Here is a 24,536-nt window from a genome sequence, read left to right as displayed (position 1 = left end):
TTGAGCTTTTGCACAAAAGCTGTAGTAGTAGCAAAAAGTGGTGTAGCACCACCATGAGGCTGATTTGAAAATGTTGGGGTTGTGGTGTGTCTTTCTTGGCCTACAGTAGTGTCTATAAAAAGTTTGACATTGATTATACACACACACACACACACACACACACACACACACACACTCCGCCCAAAACACTAGCATTTTTTTAAGAATTAAGGCCTTTGCAGACAGGCTGAGGGAACTGGGTTCGATTGGGAAAAAAAACGCATCGCCGCACGGGAAATTCGGAGCTGGTGTGCTTGAGGTCATTGAGAACCATGTGTTCATTTAAAAAATGATATTGTCCGTTTTTTCCATGCGAAAAATCGCACCCTGTCTGCAAAGGCCTTTATTATGAGCAATGAAATTAGTAGAGGCTGTCACAGGGATAGCCCGTGCCCTATAGTATAAAGAGGAACTCTTATGCATACCACATTATGCTTCCACATAACATCAAGCCGGCTTTGAAGTGTTAGTTCATGGACATTAGTGTTGCATTCTATATTATATCATCAGTTGTACTTCACAATGCATTTCTATTTATTAGAAACTGTTGAAGTTAATCATAATTGTTTGTCACCTGTCGCTCCTTCAGTATGGTGATCCTCTGTTAGATTAGGGGAAAGTACCAAGTACTGTAGAGGAGGAGGGGTGTTCTGTTTCATGTTAAGAGAAATCTTGTCTTGTGATTAAATGGGTGCTCGGAAATGTCTTTGAATTGGTTGGTAAAATGTTATGTAATTGGGTAAATGACTCATGGGCCAGGAGTTAGCTTCATATGAGTTAAAGCTTTACCAATTACTAATTGATGTTGATTGGTACGTTCCACTTGATATCAAATGGCAGGTTGGAAATACTGTGGGTTCAGTTAGGCTTGTAGTTGGAGCTAGCAAGCAGGTAACACCTAGGGTAGAGCTGTCAGGGCCCTTCATGGAAGGGTATATAGCCTGTTACAGGTCTTGATTGTTTTGGTCTTTTTTTTCTATTTCAAGTTATGATTGTCTCAGGCCTACACTGTACATACGCTGCACAAGACGGTGGTGAAGATGGTGTTTTGGGAAAAAATAAAACACCAAAAATGGCATTCGTGTCAATTTATTTGAAGCCTTAGCCACCGGCCAACCTCACAGAGGCAATAGTTTGTGAATGCTTAATAATAAATATATTAGCTATTATGGTATGGGAATTTTAGAAAAGTACAGTACATACAGTAAAGGAATTCTGCACCAAATGACATACCATATTGGACCAAATGATGTCTTTTAACAAAAACTACACAGGGTCTAATAATGATGTGGCTTCCCCATGCAATCTGTAGCTAGTAGCTACAGTATGTTTAGCAAGTTACGAGGTGTGCAGTTTGCAATATGTTCTTTTCTAGGATGGCAGAAGAAGAGGAACTCTTGCCTTGATATGGGAGGTGCACCGACAGTGAGGCATTGAGGCTCGTGAGGCGTGGATGAGCGAGCCACTATACGTGAGCGATTGCCCGTGCCGAACAACCGATGACCTCGCCCATTGACGAGTGCGTTGTCCGAGAAGGTAAGCCGCTGCAGAATAGGTTGTCACATGAACCAAAACTAGCACCATCTACCTCCCACCCCTCACCCCCTGTCTCAGCCAGTCACGGGGTGTCTGACCTCTAGACATCTGCCCATAGATTTGTCTCCTATAGCCTGTCTATTCCAGTTACACCTTATTAATGTTATTACTGTATATCCCTTTACCCCACTGACTACCATGTCTGTTTTCATACATTATGCACAACCCCAAAACACCATAAATGACCCTTATTTAAAATGTTTAACAGTTTTGACCCAATCACATTTTCTGGTCGTTTCATCCAACACTGTACGCCCTTCTCCACCGATCCTCTGAATGATCAGAGATGTATGATCAGTGGAAGACCCTTCCCAACCCAACCTCGGGCTGCCAGAAGCTCATGGTCTCCTGATTCATATTTATCCCACTCTTTACCTCCTGCTTAATTGACCCATTATTGTTATTTCTGTCTTGTTGCTCCTGTCAGTTGGATTTCTATCATATGGCCTTCCTCTACAGAGGATCTGACTGCTATACTCATTCCAGGGTCCAGGTGTAAGTATTTTATTATTTACATTTGAAAGAAAATATCATCATACTAATTAATTAAATTTGACTTATCTATATTGGTGATAAAACATTGCAATGCCTGTAGTACAATGCATGCTTGTAGTATGGGAATGCACTGTTAAAGCTGTAGTTGACTACACTCCCAAGTTCACACATACTGTTATTAAGTCATTATGTCTGGTGCCATGTAATTGTTTGACACATTTTCCTGAGAGAAAATCAAGTATTTAAAGGTAAGGTAAGTGATTTTCTTTGGTTAAAATAAGTGTTAAATAGCTCTATATTCTGGTAGTACTCATTGCTATAGAGTGTTTGTTCAGTAACTGGAGTCTCCATGTCTCTCCACCTCTTTATTAAACAAAAAAATGCATTTTCAGGTCAGGATACCAATTTTTATCCAATCAGGATAGAAAAATCAGTCAGGATACAGATTAAACAAGTGAAATTGGAAGTGATGACACAAAGAAATGAGTAGACACAATTGGAACTGGAACGCTATAAAAATGAAGCTGATAAATGGGTACTCTCTCCTGATTGTCTGAGAATTTTTTCACCTACCTGAAAATGTATTTTCTGTTTATTAAAGATCTGGAGAGACAGGGAGACTCCTGTTACTGAACAAACACTATAGCAATGATTACTATACTATCACAATATAGTGCTTTAACCTTTTGACAAAAACCTTTTGTTTTAACCAAAACATATCACTTACCAGTTACCATACCTTTAAGTTAATCTGTAGCCTATAGCTGAACAGACATTTTGTGACATACTATAAAACCAAATGGACCAAGGTATTGTTGGGTACCAGGGAGAGAATGCAATGTTTCAGGGTACTCAATGTACCTCGCTTCTCCCCCCGACGTGAATCTGGCTCAACTCCAGCGACGTTATTTATAGTTTTAGAAGGCGTGTTTATTTTGAAGCTGTCATGTGAACCCACAAATTAGAACACCTTCTCACATTTAATTAAAGACAAACAGTTGTTTTCAAGTCAGACTCTTGAAAAGGGCAAAATAACAAGTCATGTCACAGAATTTGCATCTCTCAAAGTGACCTTTAGTGATTACATCAAAACATTGGTCAAAGAGACTGATTTCAGTGGATATTAAGCATAACGGGAGGAAACGTGTCTTTTCTCTATCATGGGGGGCCTCTACATAATGATAGCCCATCTTCAATAATACAGTGGACCACCATAGGGGTCGTCATAAGGCCAAGTGATCTCAACACACCCACCCTCAACCGCCAAAAAAGGGCCTGACAGAGTGGCTGGTGTGCAGAATCCCAGCTAAGAATAACCTAGAGGTTCTGGAGGATAAGGTTACCTTGAAGCCTCCCTGCGCATGGCTCTGACCTATACCCATGTGAGGCACCAAAAACACTGTGTGGGATCAGCTTGGTCTATCCCCCTCTGCCATACCCAGCTCTAGCTTTGCTTGGCCTTTTCCCCTGCTATTTTGCTCTTCGTTGCCCCACCATTCCCAGACCCCCGCCTGCAATGCCGCAACAGCAGCTCCAAATTACCCGCACCCTATGAACACAGGATCTTTGTTTAATTTCCCAATTTCTACGTTTGCTGGGAGAAGTTCAACCTGTGGATTATGTGGGTCGGGAAAGAAGACAATTCACTGCATTCGCCAAGAAGAATTGGAATAATTTATTGAACAGGTCCTTGTTTTACTAAGTAGCGGATGCTGATTGGACTTCCAAAGGCTTTGTGTATTTCCTACAGTAACCTCTGTATGTTGCGGCATTGCCTCCAAGCAGAAGGATTATACCTGACATAAAGTCTTCATACCATCATGGCTGAAGGTAGGACATGCAACCAGTCTATTTGCTCACTTTTTATGAGATTAACAGCAGTTATTGATTGATGGAATAACTTAATGCACCAACATAAACTATTGAATGAATTCCAATAAATAAATGTCCATGTTGTTTGAGATACCCTCCCTTTGTGAAAGGTGGTGAAAGTTTGTTGCTATAAATACAGGATATCATGTAGCCAGAGCATTAGCATTGGTCTCCTGTAACCTGATTGCCACTGGGACAGACCACTGGGCTCTACAAGCACTCAAAAACTTTCCATGGCATTTAAATCTCCATCTGGCGTATTATGTAATATATGTAAACAATCCAAAATACAAATCAGTTTTATAATTCAGGATTGATTTATGTATTTAACAGAGCCACAGGGCATAAAATAATATTTCAATATATTGTGTAACTGAAACATTATTTGTCTTCCAGTGACGGCACACATTATGGTAAAATAGTGACACCATCTGTGGAGACGGAATAATTAAGCTGAATATTTGGAATGTCTGCCTGTTTTTTAAATGTATTTTATCATCTGTGGTTTGTTTGTGAGGAAGTTATTTATGTGACGCACAGGAACACCCAAAACTAATTTGCAGGTGTCACAAACTCCTCCTTAGCTGGCACCATGTAGGCTACTGCTTCACTCCTGCCTCACCACAACATCGTTGATGATGGCATGAGCGTCACTAAATGCCATGATCAGCATTTTCCAGTGTAATAAATAAACAAGAATCATGCGCATATGTTATTGGGTTACTTGTGTCTTAGAGAGATGACACCTGCAATGCTGTTATGTCTTTTGGTGTTTATGTAATGTAATCTAATATTACCCTGTGATGTTTGATATTAATATACATTTGCATTTTTACAGATTATTATTCTGTCTTTACAATTATTCTAAAAATCACTTGACATCAAGGATATGAATCCTTATCACAAGGAGGGAATGTATGAAGTGTGAATGGTACATCCTATAAGTTATTCAATGAAATGGAATACAATGGATTTACAGGATGATGATCCATTGTAATATTCAAATCCCTCAGTCACAAGGGAAATATCCCTCAGCTGCTATGGATTAGTTACCTGTATAGATGATGATTGTGGAAATATAACAATTTTCCACACATGACACATAACACTAATTGTAACCTCTTGACCAATGACTTGAAACGGCATACTTTGTACTTTCATCACTATGGTGTTCACTGAAAATCAAAGCTGAATCACAATTAAATTTAATATAATCGGGTAAAAACATGAACTACAGTTAGCGGCGATGCTTTAGATATTGTGAATGTATGCCTATATTTAGATATTAAATAATTTGATTTAAATTACCTTTGAGTGAAACACAGAAAATTTCAAATATCTTCTATGAGGTCATTTCTCATGTACTATGAATAAGGGCCCATTTTGTCAAAGACATTGGTACAATGGTACACAGTGGTTCTCAAAGAGGGGTGGGAACCCCCTGGGGTCCTTGAGGGGGTTTCAGGGGGTCCCCAGTAAAATTAGTTAATATAGCATCAAAATCAGTTTAACCACTTTAAACCCTACGTATATACATTGACTATTTTAGAATAGCCGATCTACAAGCTCAGAATGACGCGTTGCGAGCTATTTAACGACACAAATCTCGTATGGGGGTCCCTGGCACGAAACCATTTCGGATGGAAAACGTTTGAGAACCACAGTAGCCTATCATGCTATTACACAATACAGTACATTTACGATATATTGTTTTGCAGCATGAATATTTTGCCATAGGCTCCTCAACATGGATACGTGGACCAGTGTGTGTACGTTGTACTGTTACAGTTACCTGTACTGTTACTCAGCCATCTCTGTCCACTTTTCCAGGGACAGGGGTGAAAGCCCCTTCCACTTCTGCCCCCAGTGGGATCAATGGAGCACCACCTCCGACATCCTCTCTAAAGTCCTCCAGTTTGGGGCTACTCAGCAAGTTGAAACTCTCTGTAGAGCTGATGGTAGCACTGGCTGCTCTCTTTTCCTGGGTCATTGTTGGTGTATGGATGTTTGATTTTGTAGAACACAAAGGGGTCCCAGGTTAGTCTTCTCATTTTCGTCTCTTCTTATTTTCTATTTTTGTATTTTTAATCTGTGTCATGTGTCCTTTACAGTTAAGGGTCTACATAGTCCTTTAATATGTCTGCTTATGCTGCCCTCAGATATCCAGGAAATAATTTTGGATCCGGTCCAAGCTGTAAATGATGTTGTTGATGATGTAACTGAACTATACCAAAAGTTTCAAGGTTTAAGTGACCCGATGGCTGCAGCCACTTACGCAGCTGATGAAATAAAACACGTACGAGATGGACTGGTCGACTACTATTCAGATGAAGAAGGTATGGAGTAGGGCTGCAATTTCTTTGCAATTAATCTATCAATTCGTTTTTTGATTAATTGAATAGAAACAAAAATCTAATTTATAAAAAAATCAACAAAATCCATTCCTCTGATTAACCACTTAAGCCCTGTTTTATACTTTGTTACAATGGTGCCATGTAAAAATAGCCGATCTACATGATCCCAAAACTGAGTATTGTTTGAGCTAGCAGACCTGCTATTTTAGTTGTTTTTGCAAAAAAATAAATAAATCACCCCTTGTATGGAGTTTCTGCAGCAAATAATACTTACATTTAAAAAATATGGTATGGACCCATAAAGGGTTGATTCATTTACACTTAAATTATCACTGGGGAATTTGTTGTGTGTAAACTCATAATACAACCATAATTTCACACTGTTTTGTTTTTGTCAGGAAACTTCTATTTCAGCTACGTGGACCCCGTGGTCATAGGCAGAAGTCTCTTCCATTCTACCGATGACTTCATCACTGAATTGTTAGGCTCTTTCAGGGACCAGCTTTGTGCTGTATTTGATACAATATTGGATACGAGCTTGGACATAAGAAAAGGTATCTACCAATCTTTAGTATTTATCTGATTACTCTTCTCTTGATCCATTTATTTAATCCACAATCAAGTGGTAAAACGTGTTGTGGTGTGCTAACAGCAAGCATACACACTACATGAAATAAACACTTTGTATATTAACTGCTTAAGCCTTGTATGCTTCGTTGAATGGGGTACCCGAGGGGTCTGTGGTCCCCTCCTTTTTTCCCTCGACACAAAATCTCTTCCGTGAAAATAGCAAATCTACAAGCTCACAATCGTTGTGTTGCAATGCGTTGTGAGCTTTTAGATTCATTCATTCATGTGGTTAATAATATACAATAATCCATACATTTATGTTTTGATGTCCTAAATATGTCTTTGTTTTTCCCAGGAAAAATTGACCTTTCATTCATTGACCCTGTGGTCAATGGCAGACATGTCTTTGGTGTTGCTAATGACTTGGTGGGTGCTGTGGGGGGCTTCGTCCAGGGTGTGCTTTGTGCCATCTTGGATACCCTTCTGAGTGTTACTACAGGTATTTACTCCCACTCATCTTAATTAATCTGCCACGCTTGGATGAAATGACACCATGCTGTTATATTATCTCACAAACTAAACACCATTTGAATTACATAGTTGATCAGACGAATCAGAATCAGAGATCTATAACTGACAACTGCTTAAAAATACAGCATCCCTATACAGCATCTGGGCACGTCATACATAGGTGAACATTCGGCAAAAATAGCAATTCTACAAGCTCACAACTTGTAGAGCTTGTGAGCTTGTAAATCAGCTATTTTCAAGAGATATGGTGTAGAGGGGATCAATTAGGCAGCCACGGATAGAATCCTGGGGGTCCCTGTAAATAAAGTATACAATATAAGGTTTAAGTGGGTAAATTCTGTCAAGAAAATCTGCATATGTTAAACTCTTATTTCCCATAGTTCATTTATTCTGTAAAAAGTTAAAAGTTTGACCACTTAAGCCCTGTTTTTATTTATGATCTGCTATTGTATTTTCACTATTTGTGAACATTTTTTAAACGAAAAACGAAAATTGCTATTTTGAGTAAAATACAACATCAGTAGTTATTATATGACATACAATTATTATTAATTATACATTACAATGTGTTTACCTATTAATTCAAATTGTATTTTGCCCTAACTACATCTACTCTTCTCAGGAACCACTGACATAAGCTTCATGGACCCTGTGGTTGTTGGCAGGAGTGGCTTTAATCAAGCAAATGACTTTGTGAATGGAATCGTGAGCTACATCCAAGATGTTCTGTGTTCCATCATGGATACTATACTGGGTGTAGAAAAAGGTATCAACTCTTCTTTTTTTAATCTTTGTCTAATATGTAACAATCTGTTTCTGTTCAATTCTATTAATAACTATTGTGTGAAACTAAGTAACAGATTCATTTTCTCATTATTAGCATCATGTATTTCCGAATGCTGAACAAGAGCTATTACTTCTTATGCCTATAAGAAGTTGACTTTGAAAAAGTTTGAAATTGATTGGCATAATGTATGCAATAACGATGACAGTGACTCGTCCATGTCTCATGTAAATCTCATATTTGGTTATAGTAGTCACTAATGAAGGCTATTTCCATTATGGGTTATGTTGTATGATTTAATGTGTAACATGATGTGTAATTAACCACTTTATTATACTGTAGATTTTTACTAAATCTATTTGATTCTCTCAGGAACCACTGACATTAGCTTCATGGACCCTGTGGTCATAGGCAGAAGTATCTTCAGTGTTACTAATGACAATGTTGGTGCAATAGTTGGCTACATCCGGGATGTGATCTGTGTTGTCTTGGACACAGTACTGGATACATTAAAAGGTATATGCCCCTAGCTTTAACATGATCTTACATGATGATGTTACATGCTAGATTATCTCTTTAACATTAATATCTGTCACAGGCTAACTAGTAGGCATACGCACATAACCAAGTGGCATAACAAGAATTAACTTTAAGGTCTTATGCTTGCTTTTTAAAATGAGAAACGCTAAATGCTCATAGCCTGATTATCAGACTGTGGAGTGGGTGGGGTCTATGGTCTGGAGCCAGGCTAGAATGCTCACACAGCAATCTGTCATTTTGGGAGGAAAGATTACACTACATGTACCTTGACACAACATTTCTAAATATACCATCCTGAAACCGCAAGGTTAAAATTTGTGGTGCATAGATCATTTATCACACATAGCTAGTACCCAACATACCAACTCTGCCTAGCTGGGTCACAACCATGACTACCCAATATTGAAATGAAACAGCACATTAGTTCATGCAGGACATGGTTACATGGAAGTCATACACCCCAGCTGTAATCAGATGAAAGCTAATCTCCCCTGCTACACCAAAGCTGCCACGCATGCTGCTGCTGCTGTCTTGCATGGCTCAAAGTTTAACCACATAGTTGACCGGAGTCCCCTATAGGGCTCTATACCAGGGCTCTATACTTCAGTTTTTGCTCTACACTAAATATCTTTGCCGAAAATAGCTGATCTAAAAGCTCACAATGCATCACGTTGCGACACGTTGCGACACGTTGCGACACCTTGTAGATCAGCTGTTTTCGCTGAATGTTTGTCCCAGAATAGGGACGCTAGGTTTGGTTAAACTGAAATGCAATTTCTTGCTTTGGGCCTGCTCACGTTATGTCACGTTGCGTCACGTTGCGACACGTTGCGACACCTTGTAGATCAGCTGTTTTCGCTGAATGTTTGTCCCAGAATAGGGACGCTAGGTTTGGTTAAACTGAAATGCAATTTCTTGCTTTGGGCCTGCTCTTTATGCCCATGGGGGTTTCTACATCATGCTCCCTGTTTTAGCTGCTTACTGCTTTGCTAATTCAGGGAGCATCTTATGAGTGGAGCCATCAATGCCAAGTACTGTACTGTACTGTACTTTGTTGCAATAAATGCTTAAATCTATGATTAGATAGATGATGTGTTCCTGAGTGAACAGTATAAGCTGATGATGGCCTTCTTGTGTTGATCAGGTTTTCAGGACGCTTTGGGATTCTATCCTATGGGTGTTCTCAGTAGAGTTATTGAAATCATCACTGAACAGATCAACATGCTTGTGGGCTACTTCTCCGATCTGCTGTTTGATGAAGAAGGTACTGTATTCCCTTCTTTTACCATGGCAGCTAGCTGTGAATCATTGCAATTGGATTTTTATTTGTTTACTCATTTACAAACATTATTAAACATAATTATTATTATTAACATTGTTCTGTTTTTTTTTATTCCAGAAGTTACGGTTGACCACATGAAAATTGTCACAGATGCTGTAGTCGAGATGACAGACAAGAAGGAAGTGTTGGGTTATATGGCAGGCATGCTCATCGGTGATCAAGGTTTGTTCATCATAACTGGTGTCCTAAAGTATCCATTGCACTTCAATATTTAATATGATATTTCTAAGAATCCTAATTGAGAAAAGGGTGCATACACTGCACAAATATGTACTGTAGAGAATGTTTAATCATGGTTTAGGTTTCTTTCTAAAGACAATGGTACTGTAAAGACTGCTCATGTTCTAGCATGAATACAAACAGAATGTTACATTTTTTATTCTCTTCTCATTGCTTAGATGAAGCTGCAGCTCCATCAGCATCAGACCTAAACCTGGTGAGAAGGAAAGGTAAGCATCTAGGTATTATTTTACATATGTCACACACAAATTTTATATTTATGTGTGAAATTGTATTGATTGTCATGTTTCTTTATTGACTTTCAGGAGAATTCTTGCCACCCATAGAAAAACGTAAGTATGTTACAATATCGCTGTCCACCATTAGTGTGCATAGACTACTACTACAAGTTGTGAGTGATTACACTCACAACTTGTCACACACTGACTGTAACTTCTCCTGACCTTTCATGCATGTCTCAGCACTCTTTTCTGTCATACTATTTTGATCATAAGATGGGCTTGTGTCATGTGTAATGTTTGAGAACAACCTCTAAAATATCATTTGTCAAACTTTATGTAAATGTCAATTGAATGAATTCACATTTGCACTTATTTAATAAACACAACTATAGATAACTTGCATGATCAGGAATGTGTCATTGATGCTGCATATTTTCTATACAATACGTCTCATACCAGGGGTTTTCAAAGTGGGTCCTGGGACCCCCAGGGGTGTTCCAGGGGGTCCACAGCCAAATGAGTAGTTACATTTAGATATAATTCAATTAAATTCACTTGAAATAACAACAAAATAATTAAGACTATTCTAGCAACCACTCTATCACCACTGTGAATCTGTTTCTCTTGTACAATTTTGACATTCAGACAATTTTAATTTAAATCCAAAACATTCCTTATCAATGGATCCCTAGCAGAGAACCATTTCAAATGGTCTACTGAAAGCAAATTTGGGGTCCATGAAATGATAAAAAGGTTGAAAACCCTTGGTCTATGCAACCATATGGATATGGTTTTGGTGACTGTTTTGATCAGATTGAACTTGTTATGGCATTTCAGAACTTTTGACATTATGTTTTCATGGTTTCACTTATTACTGTTCATGACATGTCCATACCATGAGGTTTCTTTTGATGTTTTGGGCATGAAAAATTACCCTTTATGTGGGTTCTTTGAGGTGCATTCCTTCCTTTCCGAAGTCATTGTCATCCCCTCCTGCATTGTCCAAGCATCTTATGTATGACTGACTGTGATTGAACAATTTAATCATCTCCGTTGTATACGTATATAGTATTTTTAACTGAATGTATTGTATGTATTGTGTTTTCCTTCATTTTACTTGATTTGTCGTTGCATGGAATCAAACATGTGCTGTTTACAAGTGTTACAGTAGTATCCATAATGGTTATAAGAACTATCATGGGGCCTGGGGGTAATGTAATGCATAACTGGGGGAACTGTGGGATATAAGACAGATTTGTCTTTTAATCGTGTGTGTGTGTGTGTGTGTGTGTGTGTGTGTGTGTGTGTGTGTGTGTGTGTGTGTGTGTGTGTGTGTGTGTGTGTGTGTGTGTGTGTGTGTGTGTGTGTGTGTGTGTGTGTGCGTGCGTGCGTGCGTGCGTGCGTGCGTGCGTGCGTGCGTGCGTGCGTGCGTGCAACACATGCTAACACTGTCACAAATGTTATGACTGTTCATCCAGTTGCCATTTCACCCAATCCCGAAATTCTTAACCCAACTGCCTTAAACACTTTTATAACTGCAACTCTGTGTCAAATGCTGAAGATAAATACCCTGTAAAAGAGATGACTTGGCTTGGTAATGCAGTTGCAGAGATCATAAATGCTGCCAAAGAGGAAGCCGACCTTGATCCAGAGCATGGTGTCATCCCAGACACAAAGGAGGAGGAGGAGGGTGAAGTGTCCATCGAGGCCACTGTGAAAGAGTCAGAAGAAGACGATGGTATTTGAACATTTTTCATGATTTGTTCCTCTGTGATGATTGTCATTAATCAGCTAGATCACTAGAAACGATGCAAGCTCTAAATTTGTCGCTGTCATCACATCATTAGCTAAACGCACCATCGTTGAAGAAACCAAATGTGAACCATTGCTGGACCATTCCAAAACACCTGACAGTGAGGAGACCGGACCACAACAGGAAGAGGAGGACCAAGAGCCGAAAGAGGACAAACCACCACAAGAAGATGAGGGCCAGGAGCATAAAGAGGTGGAGAAGGAGGAGAGAGTGGAGGTTGAAAAAGAGCAGATGGTGGAAGAAGAGGAGAAGGAGAAGGAGGAAGAGGTTAAAGAAGAGGAGGGCGTTGAAGAGGGGGAGGAGGGTGTGGCACAGAAGGTGGAGATGAAAATAGAGGAGTCTGCCACAGCGATGGAGGAGGTGAAAACATTGGACTTTGTGGCAGAAGAGGAGGCAGCAGAGGAGGTGGAAGAGGAAGGGGGGACGAAAAAGGACAAGGCTACCACAGAAGAAGAGCAGGAAGAAGGGGAGAGGGATGAAGATGACCTTTCTAGAAAACATGCTGAAGCCATTGATAGAGATCATACTAATGGAGGAAAACATGCTAATGACGAAGAGGAGGAGGAGGCCAAGCATCTTATTGGAGGTGACAGTGATGAGGAGGAAAAGCACGGTGTTCTTGAGGTCAAAGAGACAGAATCTGATGCCGTCACTGCCATCAAAGAAGATGTCAAGGTCAGAAATGATGATGATCAACAACAACATCTTGATAGTGATGATGAAGACAAAGAACATCAGAAGGTTGATGGCACTGATGTCAAAGCTCTAGAAGCTCAAGATGCAGGAATGGAATCAGATCATGCTCTGGTGGCAGAGGAGGAAGAAGGGAAAAGAAATAAGAAAGGAAAAGAGAAGATGGAGGAGGCTATGAAGGAAGAAGAGAAGCCAGAGGAGAAAATGGAGAGATACAAGGAGGATAGCCTCAAAAAGCAGAGCAGAGTCAAGCAACTTGATCTTGAAATCCTGACGACTGAAAAGCTTGACCATGTTGATTTCATCTCTGAAACTGATGAGGATGATCTGTCGACCTTACCTCACGTTTCTGATGAAGATGATGAGTACTCTGAAATATTTGACGATGATGACGATAAAAACAACAACAACAATGAGAGCCGCAGAACTGAACCAAGGGGACGGAGGAAGGTTCGGATACCCTATGAGAGGCTCAGGAGCATGGGAACTGGGGCCAGCCTCAAAGAGGAAGATCACCTCATGACCAAAGATGACCAAGACATTCAGCTAGAGAAAGGTATATTATTGACAGTCCATAATCCATGTTTCATCATGTTTTCCATTGTCATATTGAATGTATTTGAATGAAGTGTGTTAATAATCTGAGAAAGCATGCATTTTTTTTGTCATCCATTGTTAACATTGGTTTTTAAGGATCTGTGGCCTGCTTTTCAATTAGCCCTCTGCAGTAGTAGTGCTGCTTATGAAGTGACTTCAGGTATCATTCATATGACACGATATAGCATGCTCAATATATATATATATTTTACCACTTTTTAACATGTAACAAAAATAATGTGGTGAGTATCATAATCTAATTTGATTAAAACTGACTGAATATAGGCATAATATGCGTATATTCATTTATATACTGTATATTATACAGTATTTGCAATTCAATTGTCTGGTTATTATGATAATCTCAAAATAAATGAAATGGACACCACAGGAAGATTTAGCACTAAATTTAAGATTGACACAATGTGGTCAAGTAGAGACTTGTCTTGTCTTGGCCAATTTTTTTTAGAGGTGAAACTCATCCCGTCTTCGGTGAGAAAAGCTGAGAGGAAATAAGATCTCAGCACACATGCATGAAGGGCACTGTGTCTCCCTAAATACATTCTATCTTCTTTAGGAGAGCTGTATCTAATTCAGTTATTAATCCACTCCACTCCAGTCTGGCCTTTCCCAGTTTACATGCATTAGGCTTATACTCAACAAGATACTGTAGATAGATACAGGTTTGTTTTCTCAAGACTACTAAGAATGAGCATTCTGATGATACTGCATCAAGAATACACATGTAATAATGTGCACACTATATTTCAACGATCCAGTAAAGACTTGCTTTGCTGACATTCAATGGGGCCTTCACTTCAACTATGTAGCTATTGCACTTGACAACATACTTGGGCCATTTGTGCAGAGGGCAGCTGGATGAAGCTGTCGCACTGTGTCGCAGTGCCAGCAGGACTTGCATAGTGGCATGGAAACGACTCTGAAGGATTTTGGAATCAACATGTATACATAGTGCATACAACTGTACTTTTGAGGCCTTCACAGTGAATGTTTTGGCAGGGGATGGGGTGGTTTTGATGAATAACAAGTAGATGTTTGCATTAATTTGTACTTTATAAAAAAGTGTTTTATTTATAAGTATAATATTAATTTATAGTGTATTTGTGGTATGTTTCTTTGTCTGTAATGCTTAAGCATGCATTTCCTACAGTATGTGGTTATACATGTTATCTATGTACTGTACTTACTGTGTGTGCTGTGTATATTGTAGGAATAGTAAAAAACTCAAACTATCTATATGCCATACTGTATAGTTCTCAAAGACGTAAAGGAGAATCAAGTACAACACCAAGAAGTTAAAGATTCCCTTATCAAAGGTAATATTTTACAACTCTCCTATTTAACCAATTACGGTACATACAGTATTTCCATAATTTCAAATTGTCATTTATTTGTTTTGGTGTATTCAAATATAACTGAGGATTTATTTTCTTTATTGTCCATTACAGACATCAAGGCCACAGAAGACAAAAAGGAGAAAAAGGAGGACCAGCTGAAATCTAAGAAAACGGCAGAGAAAAAAGATGAGGAGAAGCCAGAACCCAAAGGTAAGGCTTGGTTATCAAATGAATGCATGACATTACATTCAACTGTGAAAATATCACTGGCATTGGTTATACATGTTTCACATTTCATTAACATCATGAATGTCATGACATGCCCACAGAATGTACAGTTAGTTACTGTTCCATCACTGTTTATAACTTCATGACTATGGCACACTCACAGTGCTATTTATATGCATTCATATACTGTACAGTATGTGACTAGTGCTCATGTCAGTAAAGATGGATTGTTACACTGATACGATTGCCTCTAACTGGATTATTGTGCTTACAAACATTAGTACTTCCCTGAATCAGTCAAACCTCACACATACTGTATCCTCTCATTTACAATTAAATAGCTATTACAAATGCCAAATTGTAATTGTAAATTATTCATCTACCACCCTTAGAACATATCTTATTTTATAGAATAATTTATCTTATATAAAATATATTTTATGAGTTTTTATATCCCTCTAGAGCATTTTGTAAACAATTGTCTGATTAGACTAAAATAAAGGTCTTGATTACTATTACACCAAAACTTATAATTGGTACTGTAGCTTTCAGACACCTCTGAAAGACATCAAATATATCAAAGATATATATTTTAGGCACAAAGAATTGCTAATTTGTGATTGTATTTAGAAGAACCAAAGCCATCCAAAGAGGAAAAAGATCCAACAAAGCCTCCTAAAGAGAAACAGGTGAAGGAGCCTTCTGAAAAGGAAAAGGAAGAGAAGATACCAACCAAAGAAGAGAAAGAGCCTCCAAAAGAACCTTCTGTAGAGGACAAAGAGGCAGGGAAACCTCCACACGACGAAGTACCATCAAAGCCATCAAAAGCAGAAAAGGAATCTAAGAAGCCTTCTATTGAAGGAAAGGAACCAACAAAGCCTTTTGATGAAGGTAAAGAGGCAAAGAAACCCCAGAAACTAGAGAAGGAACCACCTAAAGATAAAGAAGTCAAAAAGCCTCCAAAGGAAGAGAAAGAACCATCCAAGCCTTCTAAAGTAGTAGAAAAAGAACCAGTGACCCCTCCTAAAAAAGGCAAAGAACCATCAAAACCTCAAAAAGAGAAAGAGCCAACAAAGCCCCCAAAAGAAGACACAAAACCAACCAAGCCTCACAAAGCAGAGGAAGAACCTGAAAAGTCTCCAAAACCAGTGAAAGAACCACTTAAAGGGGAAGAAAAAGTCAAAACGTCTCCCAAAGAAGAGAAAGAAACAATAAAGCCTTCTAAAGAGGAAAGAGAACCAACAAAGCCTCCGAAAGAAAAGAAGGAACCATTAAAGCCTCTTAAAGAAGAGAAAGAACTGAAGAAGCCTCTTAAAGAAGAGAAAGAACCAGCAAAACCACCTCAAGAGAAGGAAGAAGTCAAAAAGCCTCCCAAAGAAGAAAAAGAACCATTAAAGCCTTCTAAAGAGAAAGAACTAACAACGCCTCCCAAAGAAGAGAAGAAACCATTAAAGCCTCTTAAAGAGGAGAAAAAATCAACAAGACCTCCAAAAGAAGAGAAAGAGGAGACACCACCTAAAGAGAAGGAGGTCAAAAAGCCTCCTAAAGTTGAAAAAGAACCATTAAAGCCATCTAAAGAGAAAGAACCAACAAAGTCTCTTAAAGAGAAAGTGATGAAGAAGCCTTCCAAAGAAGAGAAGGAACCATTAAAGGCTCTTAAAGAGGAGAAAGAACCAACAAAGCCTCCAAAAGAAGAGAAGGAACCGGAAACACCTAAAGAGAAGGAAGAAGTCAAAAAGCCTCCTCAAGAAGAAAAAGAACCATTAAAGCCTTCTAAAGAGAAAGAACCAGCAAAGTCTCTTAAAGAGAAAGTAATGAAGAAGCCTTCCAAAGAAGAGAAGGAACCATTAAAGCCTCTTAAAGAGGAGGAAGAACCAACAAAACTACCTAAAGACAAGGAAGAAGTCAAAAAGCCTACAAAAGAGAAAAAAGAACCAACAGAGCATATTCAAGAAGAGAAAGAAGTGAAGAAGCCTCCCAAAGAAGAGAAGGAACCATCAAAGCCTCTTAAAGAGGACAAAGAACCAACAAAGAATCTTAAAGAAGAGAAAGAAGTGAAGAAGCCTCCCAAAGAAGAGAAGGAACCATCAAAGCCTCTTAAAGAGCAAAAAGAACCAACAAAGCCTCCAAAAGAAGAGAAAGAACCAGCAAAACCACCTAAAGAGAAGGAAGAAGTCAAAAAGCCTCCCAAAAAAGAAAAAGAACCATTACAGCCTTCTAAAGAGAAAGAACAAACAAAGCCTTTTAAAGAAGAGAAAGAAGTGAAGAAGCCTCCCAAAGAAGAGAAGGAACCATCAATGCCCCTTAAAGAGGAGAAAAGGCCAACAAAGCCTCTAAAAGAAGAGAAGGAACCAGTAAAATTACCCAAAAAGGAAGAAGTCAAGAGGCCCCATGAAGAAGAAAAGGAACCATCAAAACCTTCTAAAGTGAAAGAACCAACAAAGCTTCTTAAAGAGAAAGAGGCAAGGAAGCCTCTTAAGGAAGAGAAGGAACCATCAAAGCCACCTAAAGAAGAGAAAGAACCAGCAAAGCCCCCAAAAGAAGAGAAAGAACCAATAAAGACTTATAAAGAAGAGAAAGAGGAGAAGAAGCCTCCTAAACATGAGAAGGAAGCACCAAAGCCACTTGAAGAGGATAAAGTAAAAAAGCTTCTCATCAAACCATCAAAACCTCCTAAAAAGGAGAAAGAACCAAAGAGACCCTCTGAGAAGGAAGAATTGAAGAAACCACCCAAAGAAGAGAGGGAACCAACAAAGCCACATAAACCCTCTAAAGAAGAAAGGGAGGCAGAACCATTAGAGAAAGAACTGAAGGAAAAGGCTGACAAGCTGAAGAAGGAAGACACTGTTGACATTAAACAAAAAGGTTTCCTGCTAGAAAAATAACCTACTGAGCTCCCCAGCAGTGCATCCATATGTTGTGAACTTGTATGTCAGCTCTGTGAAGGGTTTCATTCCAAAATGGTGCCCAAAATATAATGTAAAATACAAATTTCATTACCCACAATTGACGCTATTTCATATTTTGAGATAATAGGGAAGCCATAGTTTCCTTAAACATTATGCAACAATACACTAGAGGTTCTAGCACCGGTACTGGTGCGCTGCAGTAGTAGCCACAAGCCTGAGTGCTGGGTGCTGTAGATCAGCACACCAGTGCCAATATTTCCTGGTATAGTATGCCGTAGAGTGTATTATTGTGAGTATACCAAAGTTTCACCAATAACATTTACGATTGCTATGTTGCTAGGTAAGTTAAACAAGGTGGATGTGTTCAGAGAGCTAGTTATATGACTCGATAATGCCTCTCAGCCAATCCAAATGCGAAGTTAGAACTAACTGTGGTACAATGAACCACACACAGCCAGTTCTTTTAGTCAGCAACATAATTTTATAATAATTGGTAATTGTTTCCTCTTTAATGGAGGCATTCTCATTTTGGAACAAATCTCTTCATTTTCAAGCAAGTGCCATGTATGCAACTTTTTTTCGAATAACCTTGGAAGTGACACATTGACTATACATACTTGTAATCTATTACAGGATAATACACTATTAAATGCAGGGCAAATGCATTGTAGAGCAATTCTAAATCAAAAGAACCAGAAAGGTTTTTGTAAACAACAAACATTTAATAAAATGATTGAACTATTCTTCACATTTGTGTTGTGTTAGAATGCTCTATAAAGCATCTATTGACTATTAATGCTTCATTAAAAGCTTTAGTTTATACTTGCCCTATTGTAAAGCCTTGCCATAACACACTGATCTCACTGAACAGTTGCATTGCAATGTGGTGATACTGATGTTAATTCAAGTTATACACAAATTGCTATTGTTGCTTGGTTTGATATTGTTTCTTTCATTTTTCTAGAAGAACCCAAAAAGGAGCCCAAAGAGAAGAAACAGGGAGAGAAAGAAGAGGTTAAATCTCAAAAGAAAACACACATTACAAAGATAGGTACCAATCTTTTTTTCAGTATTGTACAAGATAAAATAAAAATAAAACATTAGCCACACGAACACTTTACTGACAATGCTGAATCAATGTGTTTAGCAGAGGAACCCAAAAAGGAGAGAGATCTTAAGAAGATTCCCAAGGAGGAGAAAGAGCCCACAAAGGCTGAAGAGGCTAAAAAGATAGGTAGGACAGTCATTTAGGATTAACTAAAAAGAAACCTTTTGTATGCTACACAGTTCGGGTTTCGTTGACATTCTGTGCTTTAAGTGATTGTGTTTGTGTCATTTGAAGGAGAATGAGAAATTTAAACTTAGTAGTCCTAATATTAGAATATTATATTCTCTTATCCTTAAAAGATGAGGAGGAACCCAAAAAGAAGATGGTCAAAAAGGATGAAGCAAAGAAGCAAAAACCACTAAAGAAGGCTGACATCGTGGAGAAACCACGTAAAATAAATGAAACAAAATCAATCTATAATTTAATATCTATTTGAAGATTCACTTTTTCTCATTGCACAAAATATATTGTAATTATTACACTGGTAATTTCTAAACGGATTTATAACTAAAATAACTGTTTATTAATTTCCTAATTTCCTTTGTTTCAGACGATGTACCAAAGAAGCCTGACACGGTGGTTAAAGTTGAGGTTGTTTCTGACCTGAAAAAGCCTCATCTTAATGTTACAAAAGCAGGTTAGATAACCCGGGTAATAGTTATCAAATCACAATGCCAGCTGCAGTTTATTTTTTCATCTATTATTTTGAATTGTTATCTTTTTTTTCCCACAAGATGATAGTGTTGTGTATTCCTGAGTAAACCTTTAAGTTACATACTGTACCTCAGTGTTATTATTATAATTTTATAATTTAACCTTTAGAGATGCAAATAAAAAGTCATATTATAGTGAAATATCACTTAAACACACAACTGAGATGTTGACTGTAGGTTTGCCAATTTAATGGAACAATATAACTCTTTAAAGTCTTTAAAATGTGTCCATTTTGTTTGTCTTTACAGTGGAAGCCAAAAAGAAACATGTGGAAGAGGTGAAGAAAGAAAAGAAAATTGAGCTTCCAGAGAAAAAAGCTATCAAAAAAGCAGGTCAGGGTAACTTACAGATGTAAAGTCCTCTAACATAATGCAAGCAAAGACTTTGGTTCAGTTTCATTTGCAAGGGAATTCATTGATTTAACAATGCTGTATTTTTGTTTTAGAGCCTCTCAAGGAGGTGAAAGCTGTAAAGAAAGAAGCTATTGCTGTCCTGAAAAAGACACATCTTAACATTACAAAAACAGGTAAAAGAAAAAATATACCTTTACAGTAGGGCTGGGCAATTAACCGAAAACATATCAAAACCAATAACTTGGCTTAATCTTGCACATGTATGCACATTTTATATATTTTAAAAATGTCTTATATATCAACGATCGACATGAAAAAGTTCTAATAGATTTTAATAATCTACTAAATGAATGTTTTTCTTTTTTCTTCTTTTTTTTTTAGAGGAAAAGCCCATAGAGGACAAACCTTACAAACAAGAAAAAGAAGTAAAGAAGTCTTCAAAAGATAGGAAAGAACCAACAAAGCCGTCTAAAGACGAGAAAGAACCAAAGAAACCTTCCAAGCTTGAAAAAGAAGTGAAGTCTTTTAAAGAAGAGAAAGAAGTGAAGAAAATCCCAATAGAAGACAAAGAAAGAAAGAAGCCTTCAAAAGAAGACAAAGAAGTGAAGAAACCTTCCAAAGAAGGGAAAGAACCAACAAAACCTTCGAAGGAAGTTAAAGAACCAAAGGAAACTCCTAAAGAAGAGAAGGAATTAGAGAAGCCTTCCAAGATAGAAAAAGAAGACAAAAAGCCTTCTAAAAAGGAGGAAGTGAAGAAACATCCCAAAGAAGATAAGGAGCCAGGAAAGCCTCCTAAACAGGAGAAAGAAGCCAAAAATCAATCTCCTAAAGAAGTGAAAGAACCAGAGAAGCCTTCCATGGTTGTAAAAGAAGTAACAAAGCTTTCTAAAGAGAAAGAAGTGAAAAACCCTTCCAAAGAAGAGAAGGAACCTACAAAGCTGTCTAAGGAACCCCAAGAACCAAAGGAATCTCTTAAAGAAGGGAAAGAACCAGCGAAGCCTTCCACGAAGGTTGACATAGATGCAAAGAAGCCTTCTAAAGAAGTAAAGAAACAATTGAAAGTAGAGAAGGAACCAATGAAGCCTTCTAAGGAAGAGAGAAAACCAAAGGCATCTCATAAAGAAGAGAAAGAACCAGATAAGACTTCCAAGGTTGTAAAAGAAATGACAAAGCCTTCTAAGGAGAAAGAAGTAAAGAAACCTGTCAAAGAAGAGATGGAACGAACAATGCCATCTGAAGAAAAGAAAGAAGGCAAAACACCTAAAAAAGAAGAGGAAGAACACAAGAAGCCTTCAAAAGAGCCTTCCAAAGAAAAGAAACAGCCAACACAGCCTTCTAAGGAAGATACAGAACCAAAGGAACCTCCTAAGGAAGAGAAAAAGCAAGAGAAACCTTCCAAGGTCGTCAAACAGGTAACAAAGACTCCTAAAGAGAAAGAGGTGAAGAAACATCCCAAAGAGGAGAAGGAACGAACAGAGACACCTAAGGAAGAGAAAGAAGTTAAGAAGCCTGCAAAAGAAGTGAAAGAACCAAAGAAGTCCTCTAAAGAGGAGAAAGAGCCAACAAAGCCTCCCAAAGCAGTGGAGAAAGAGCTAGAGAAGCCTTCCAAGGTTGAAAAAGAAGTGAAAAGGGAAGATGAACCTCTGAAGAGGAAAGAACCATCACCGCCTCCTAAAGAGAAAGAAGTGAAAGAACCAAAAACTGAACCACTGAAGAAGAAAGACACCAAGACAGGTATTCTGGCATCGATTTGGCATTCCATTTGAATTGTTTACTGCTGTTTTAATGCCACTTTATTTAAGTGGTTGTGTTTGTGTCATTAGAATGAGACATTTTAACTTAGTAAAGTCATAATATTATATTGATTATGTTAACATTATATCCTCTTATCCTTAAAAGCTGAGGAGGAACCCAAAAAGATGGTCAAAAAGGATGAAGCAAAGCAAAAACCACTAAAGAAGGCTGAAATCTTGAAGAAAACAGGTAAAATGAAATGAAACAAAATCAATCTATAATTGAATATTTATTATATATAACTTTATCTCATTGCACAAAATATATTGGAATTATTATACTGGTCATTTCGAAACAGATGACCAAAAACATAAAATCCACTTGTTATAACTAAAAGAACTGTTAAATAATTTCCTAATTAATTTCCCTTCAGACGATGTACCAAAGAAGGCTGACACGGTCGTTAAAGTTGAGGTTGTTTCTGTCCTGAAAAGGCCTCATCGTAATGTTACAAAAGAAGGTTAGCTGACCCGGGAAATAGTTGTTATCAAATCACAATGCCATTTGCAGTTTATTTATTCATATTCATATTTATTCATCTATCATTTTAAATGAATTAACCCCCCCCCCCCCCACAAGGTGGGAAAAGAGATGCAAATAAAAAGGCATATTATAGTGAAATATCACTTAAACAATAAACAACTCAGATTGTAACCATTGCCATTTGGAAAATGTCATGGAAGTCTTTAAAATGTGTCCATTCTGTTTGTCTTTACAGTGGAAGCCAAAAAGAAACATGTGGAAGAGGTGAAGAAAGAAAAGAAAATTGAGCTTCCTGAGAAAAAAACAACCATCAAAAAAGCAGGTCAGGGTAACTTGAAATGTAAAGACCTCTGACATACTGCAAGCAAAGACATTGTTTTAGTTTCATTGGCAAGGGATGTTTCTTTTTTCTAACAAAACAGCAGGAAGTCATTTATTTAACAATGCTGTATTTTTGTTTTAGAGCCTCTCAAGGAGGTGAAAGCTGAAAAGAAAGAAGCTGTTACAGTTCTGAAAAAGACGCATCTTAACGTTACAAAAACAGGTAAAAGGAAAAAATATATATTTACCGTTGGGCTGAGCATTTAACTGAAAATAAATCGAAACCAACATCTAGAACTGACTTAATCTTGCTCATGTAGCTTAATCAAATAATTGAGAAGCAATTCATAATTATTTTACATTACTTGTATATCAACGATCGACATGAAAAGGGATTTTGATGATTGACAAAATTGATTAATCAGATTAACCACTTAACCCTGTTTTATACAAAAATAGTGATAATTGCCGATCTACAAGCTCATAACTTCTGTTATTTTGCTTTCGGCCTGGCGGAGACAATAATTTGACAATGCTATACATACATTATTTACATTGTAAATGCTACAAAGTAATAGATACCAATAGCTTTTACTCTTGTTTGTCAGGTCTTGTAAAACAAAAAGAAAGAAAAAGGATTCTACCATGTCATTTAATATTCCAGATGATTATATGTGTTGAGCATTTTTGTTTCTCACCAGAAACGGCAGAGGCTCCAAAGGTACCTAAGGAGAAAGCTAAACCAGAACCTTCAAAAAAAGGTAATTCCTTGTCTGAATAATCCTGGATATAACATTAATGTTATACACCAGGACCTGTAAGGTATAGTCACAGTATAAATAGTATTCGATACTGAAGGTTGTATAGTGGCAAGAAAATGATTTCATGCTGGTTTTTCAGCGGTAGCAGCTCCCAAGGAGGCCAAAGAACGCAAGGAGAAAGCTAAACCTGAGCCTGAAAAGAAAGGTACAATACTACCAGTACAGTAAACATGATATTTTATTAGACACAAGGTAATAGTATACAAATATGTCTTGTTGTTCCAAAATGTAATACTAATATAGAAAGGACTGAAAGATATTGGTTAGCATATTACAATGAATGGTGCTGAAAGACGACGTACAACTCTTCACATCTAAGACCCAACGACACCTGCTGGATGTCTTATTAGTGAAGTGCCTTACCTCAGATTAGATGTACTTTACCATTGTTTTTCGACAGACACTGATAAACTGAAGGAAAAGACCAAACCAACTCCAAAGAAAGGTATGCTTATTTCAAACACGTTTCCTGAATATATTTTCAACTATTGCTGTAATGTGTTGCTTATATATTCTCTATTATTTCCCCTTTAGAACCTGAAGTTTCAAAAGAAAAGGCGAAACCTGCACCTGTTAAGAAAGGTAGTACAGCCATTATGATTGTGATATCATAAAAAAAGAAAGATGATGTGTTGCATATGACAATTATTATTATACAGTTATTTTTGTCAAAAGTTCTATTTTGGTTACCAATTTCCACCAATAACACAAAAAAGTAGCTTTTTGGGTTAGGGTAATAAATGTAATAAGCCTTGTAGTT

General features: G+C 37.7%; 1 protein-coding gene across 33 annotated transcripts in view; it reads left to right on the top strand.

Annotated features, from left to right (window-relative positions):
* The first annotated feature begins 3,527 nt into the window (after positions 1-3,527).
* The window catches only part of LOC311036705 (uncharacterized protein), a 34,936-nt gene continuing 13,927 nt past the window's right edge, over positions 3,528-24,536 (top strand). For 24 of the 33 annotated variants that reach the window (XM_084045588.1, XM_084045585.1, XM_084045583.1 and 21 more), the window contains exons 1-31: positions 3,529-3,960; positions 5,833-6,039; positions 6,162-6,338; positions 6,755-6,910; positions 7,282-7,425; positions 8,080-8,223; positions 8,614-8,757; positions 9,926-10,045; positions 10,181-10,285; positions 10,522-10,572; positions 10,669-10,695; positions 12,188-12,322; positions 12,432-13,646; positions 14,962-15,024; positions 15,157-15,255; positions 15,904-18,138; positions 19,147-19,233; positions 19,330-19,416; positions 19,590-19,679; positions 19,841-19,927; positions 20,253-20,336; positions 20,450-20,530; positions 20,739-22,091; positions 22,257-22,340; positions 22,525-22,611; positions 22,870-22,956; positions 23,098-23,178; positions 23,657-23,716; positions 23,856-23,921; positions 24,177-24,221; positions 24,311-24,358. In XM_084045588.1, coding sequence (XP_083901714.1) covers positions 3,951-3,960; positions 5,833-6,039; positions 6,162-6,338; positions 6,755-6,910; positions 7,282-7,425; positions 8,080-8,223; positions 8,614-8,757; positions 9,926-10,045; positions 10,181-10,285; positions 10,522-10,572; positions 10,669-10,695; positions 12,188-12,322; positions 12,432-13,646; positions 14,962-15,024; positions 15,157-15,255; positions 15,904-18,138; positions 19,147-19,233; positions 19,330-19,416; positions 19,590-19,679; positions 19,841-19,927; positions 20,253-20,336; positions 20,450-20,530; positions 20,739-22,091; positions 22,257-22,340; positions 22,525-22,611; positions 22,870-22,956; positions 23,098-23,178; positions 23,657-23,716; positions 23,856-23,921; positions 24,177-24,221; positions 24,311-24,358 — 7,459 coding nt within the window. In that variant the 5' untranslated portion in view covers positions 3,529-3,950. Of the gene's footprint in view, positions 3,961-5,832; positions 6,040-6,161; positions 6,339-6,754; positions 6,911-7,281; positions 7,426-8,079; positions 8,224-8,613; positions 8,758-9,925; positions 10,046-10,180; positions 10,286-10,521; positions 10,573-10,668; positions 10,696-12,187; positions 12,323-12,431; positions 13,647-14,961; positions 15,025-15,156; positions 15,256-15,903; positions 18,139-19,146; positions 19,234-19,329; positions 19,417-19,589; positions 19,680-19,840; positions 19,928-20,252; positions 20,337-20,449; positions 20,531-20,738; positions 22,092-22,256; positions 22,341-22,524; positions 22,612-22,869; positions 22,957-23,097; positions 23,179-23,656; positions 23,717-23,855; positions 23,922-24,176; positions 24,222-24,310; positions 24,359-24,536 lie in introns of all 33 variants that reach the window. The other 9 variants (XM_084045592.1, XM_084045566.1, XM_084045597.1 and 6 more) reach the window with 6 other exon arrangements.

Source organism: Gymnoscopelus microlampas (assembly GCF_963454915.1).
Source record: "Gymnoscopelus microlampas genome assembly, chromosome: 20".
NCBI classification, from domain to species: Eukaryota; Metazoa; Chordata; class Actinopteri; order Myctophiformes; family Myctophidae; genus Gymnoscopelus; species Gymnoscopelus microlampas.
This window is presented reverse-complemented; position numbering and strand designations above follow the sequence as displayed.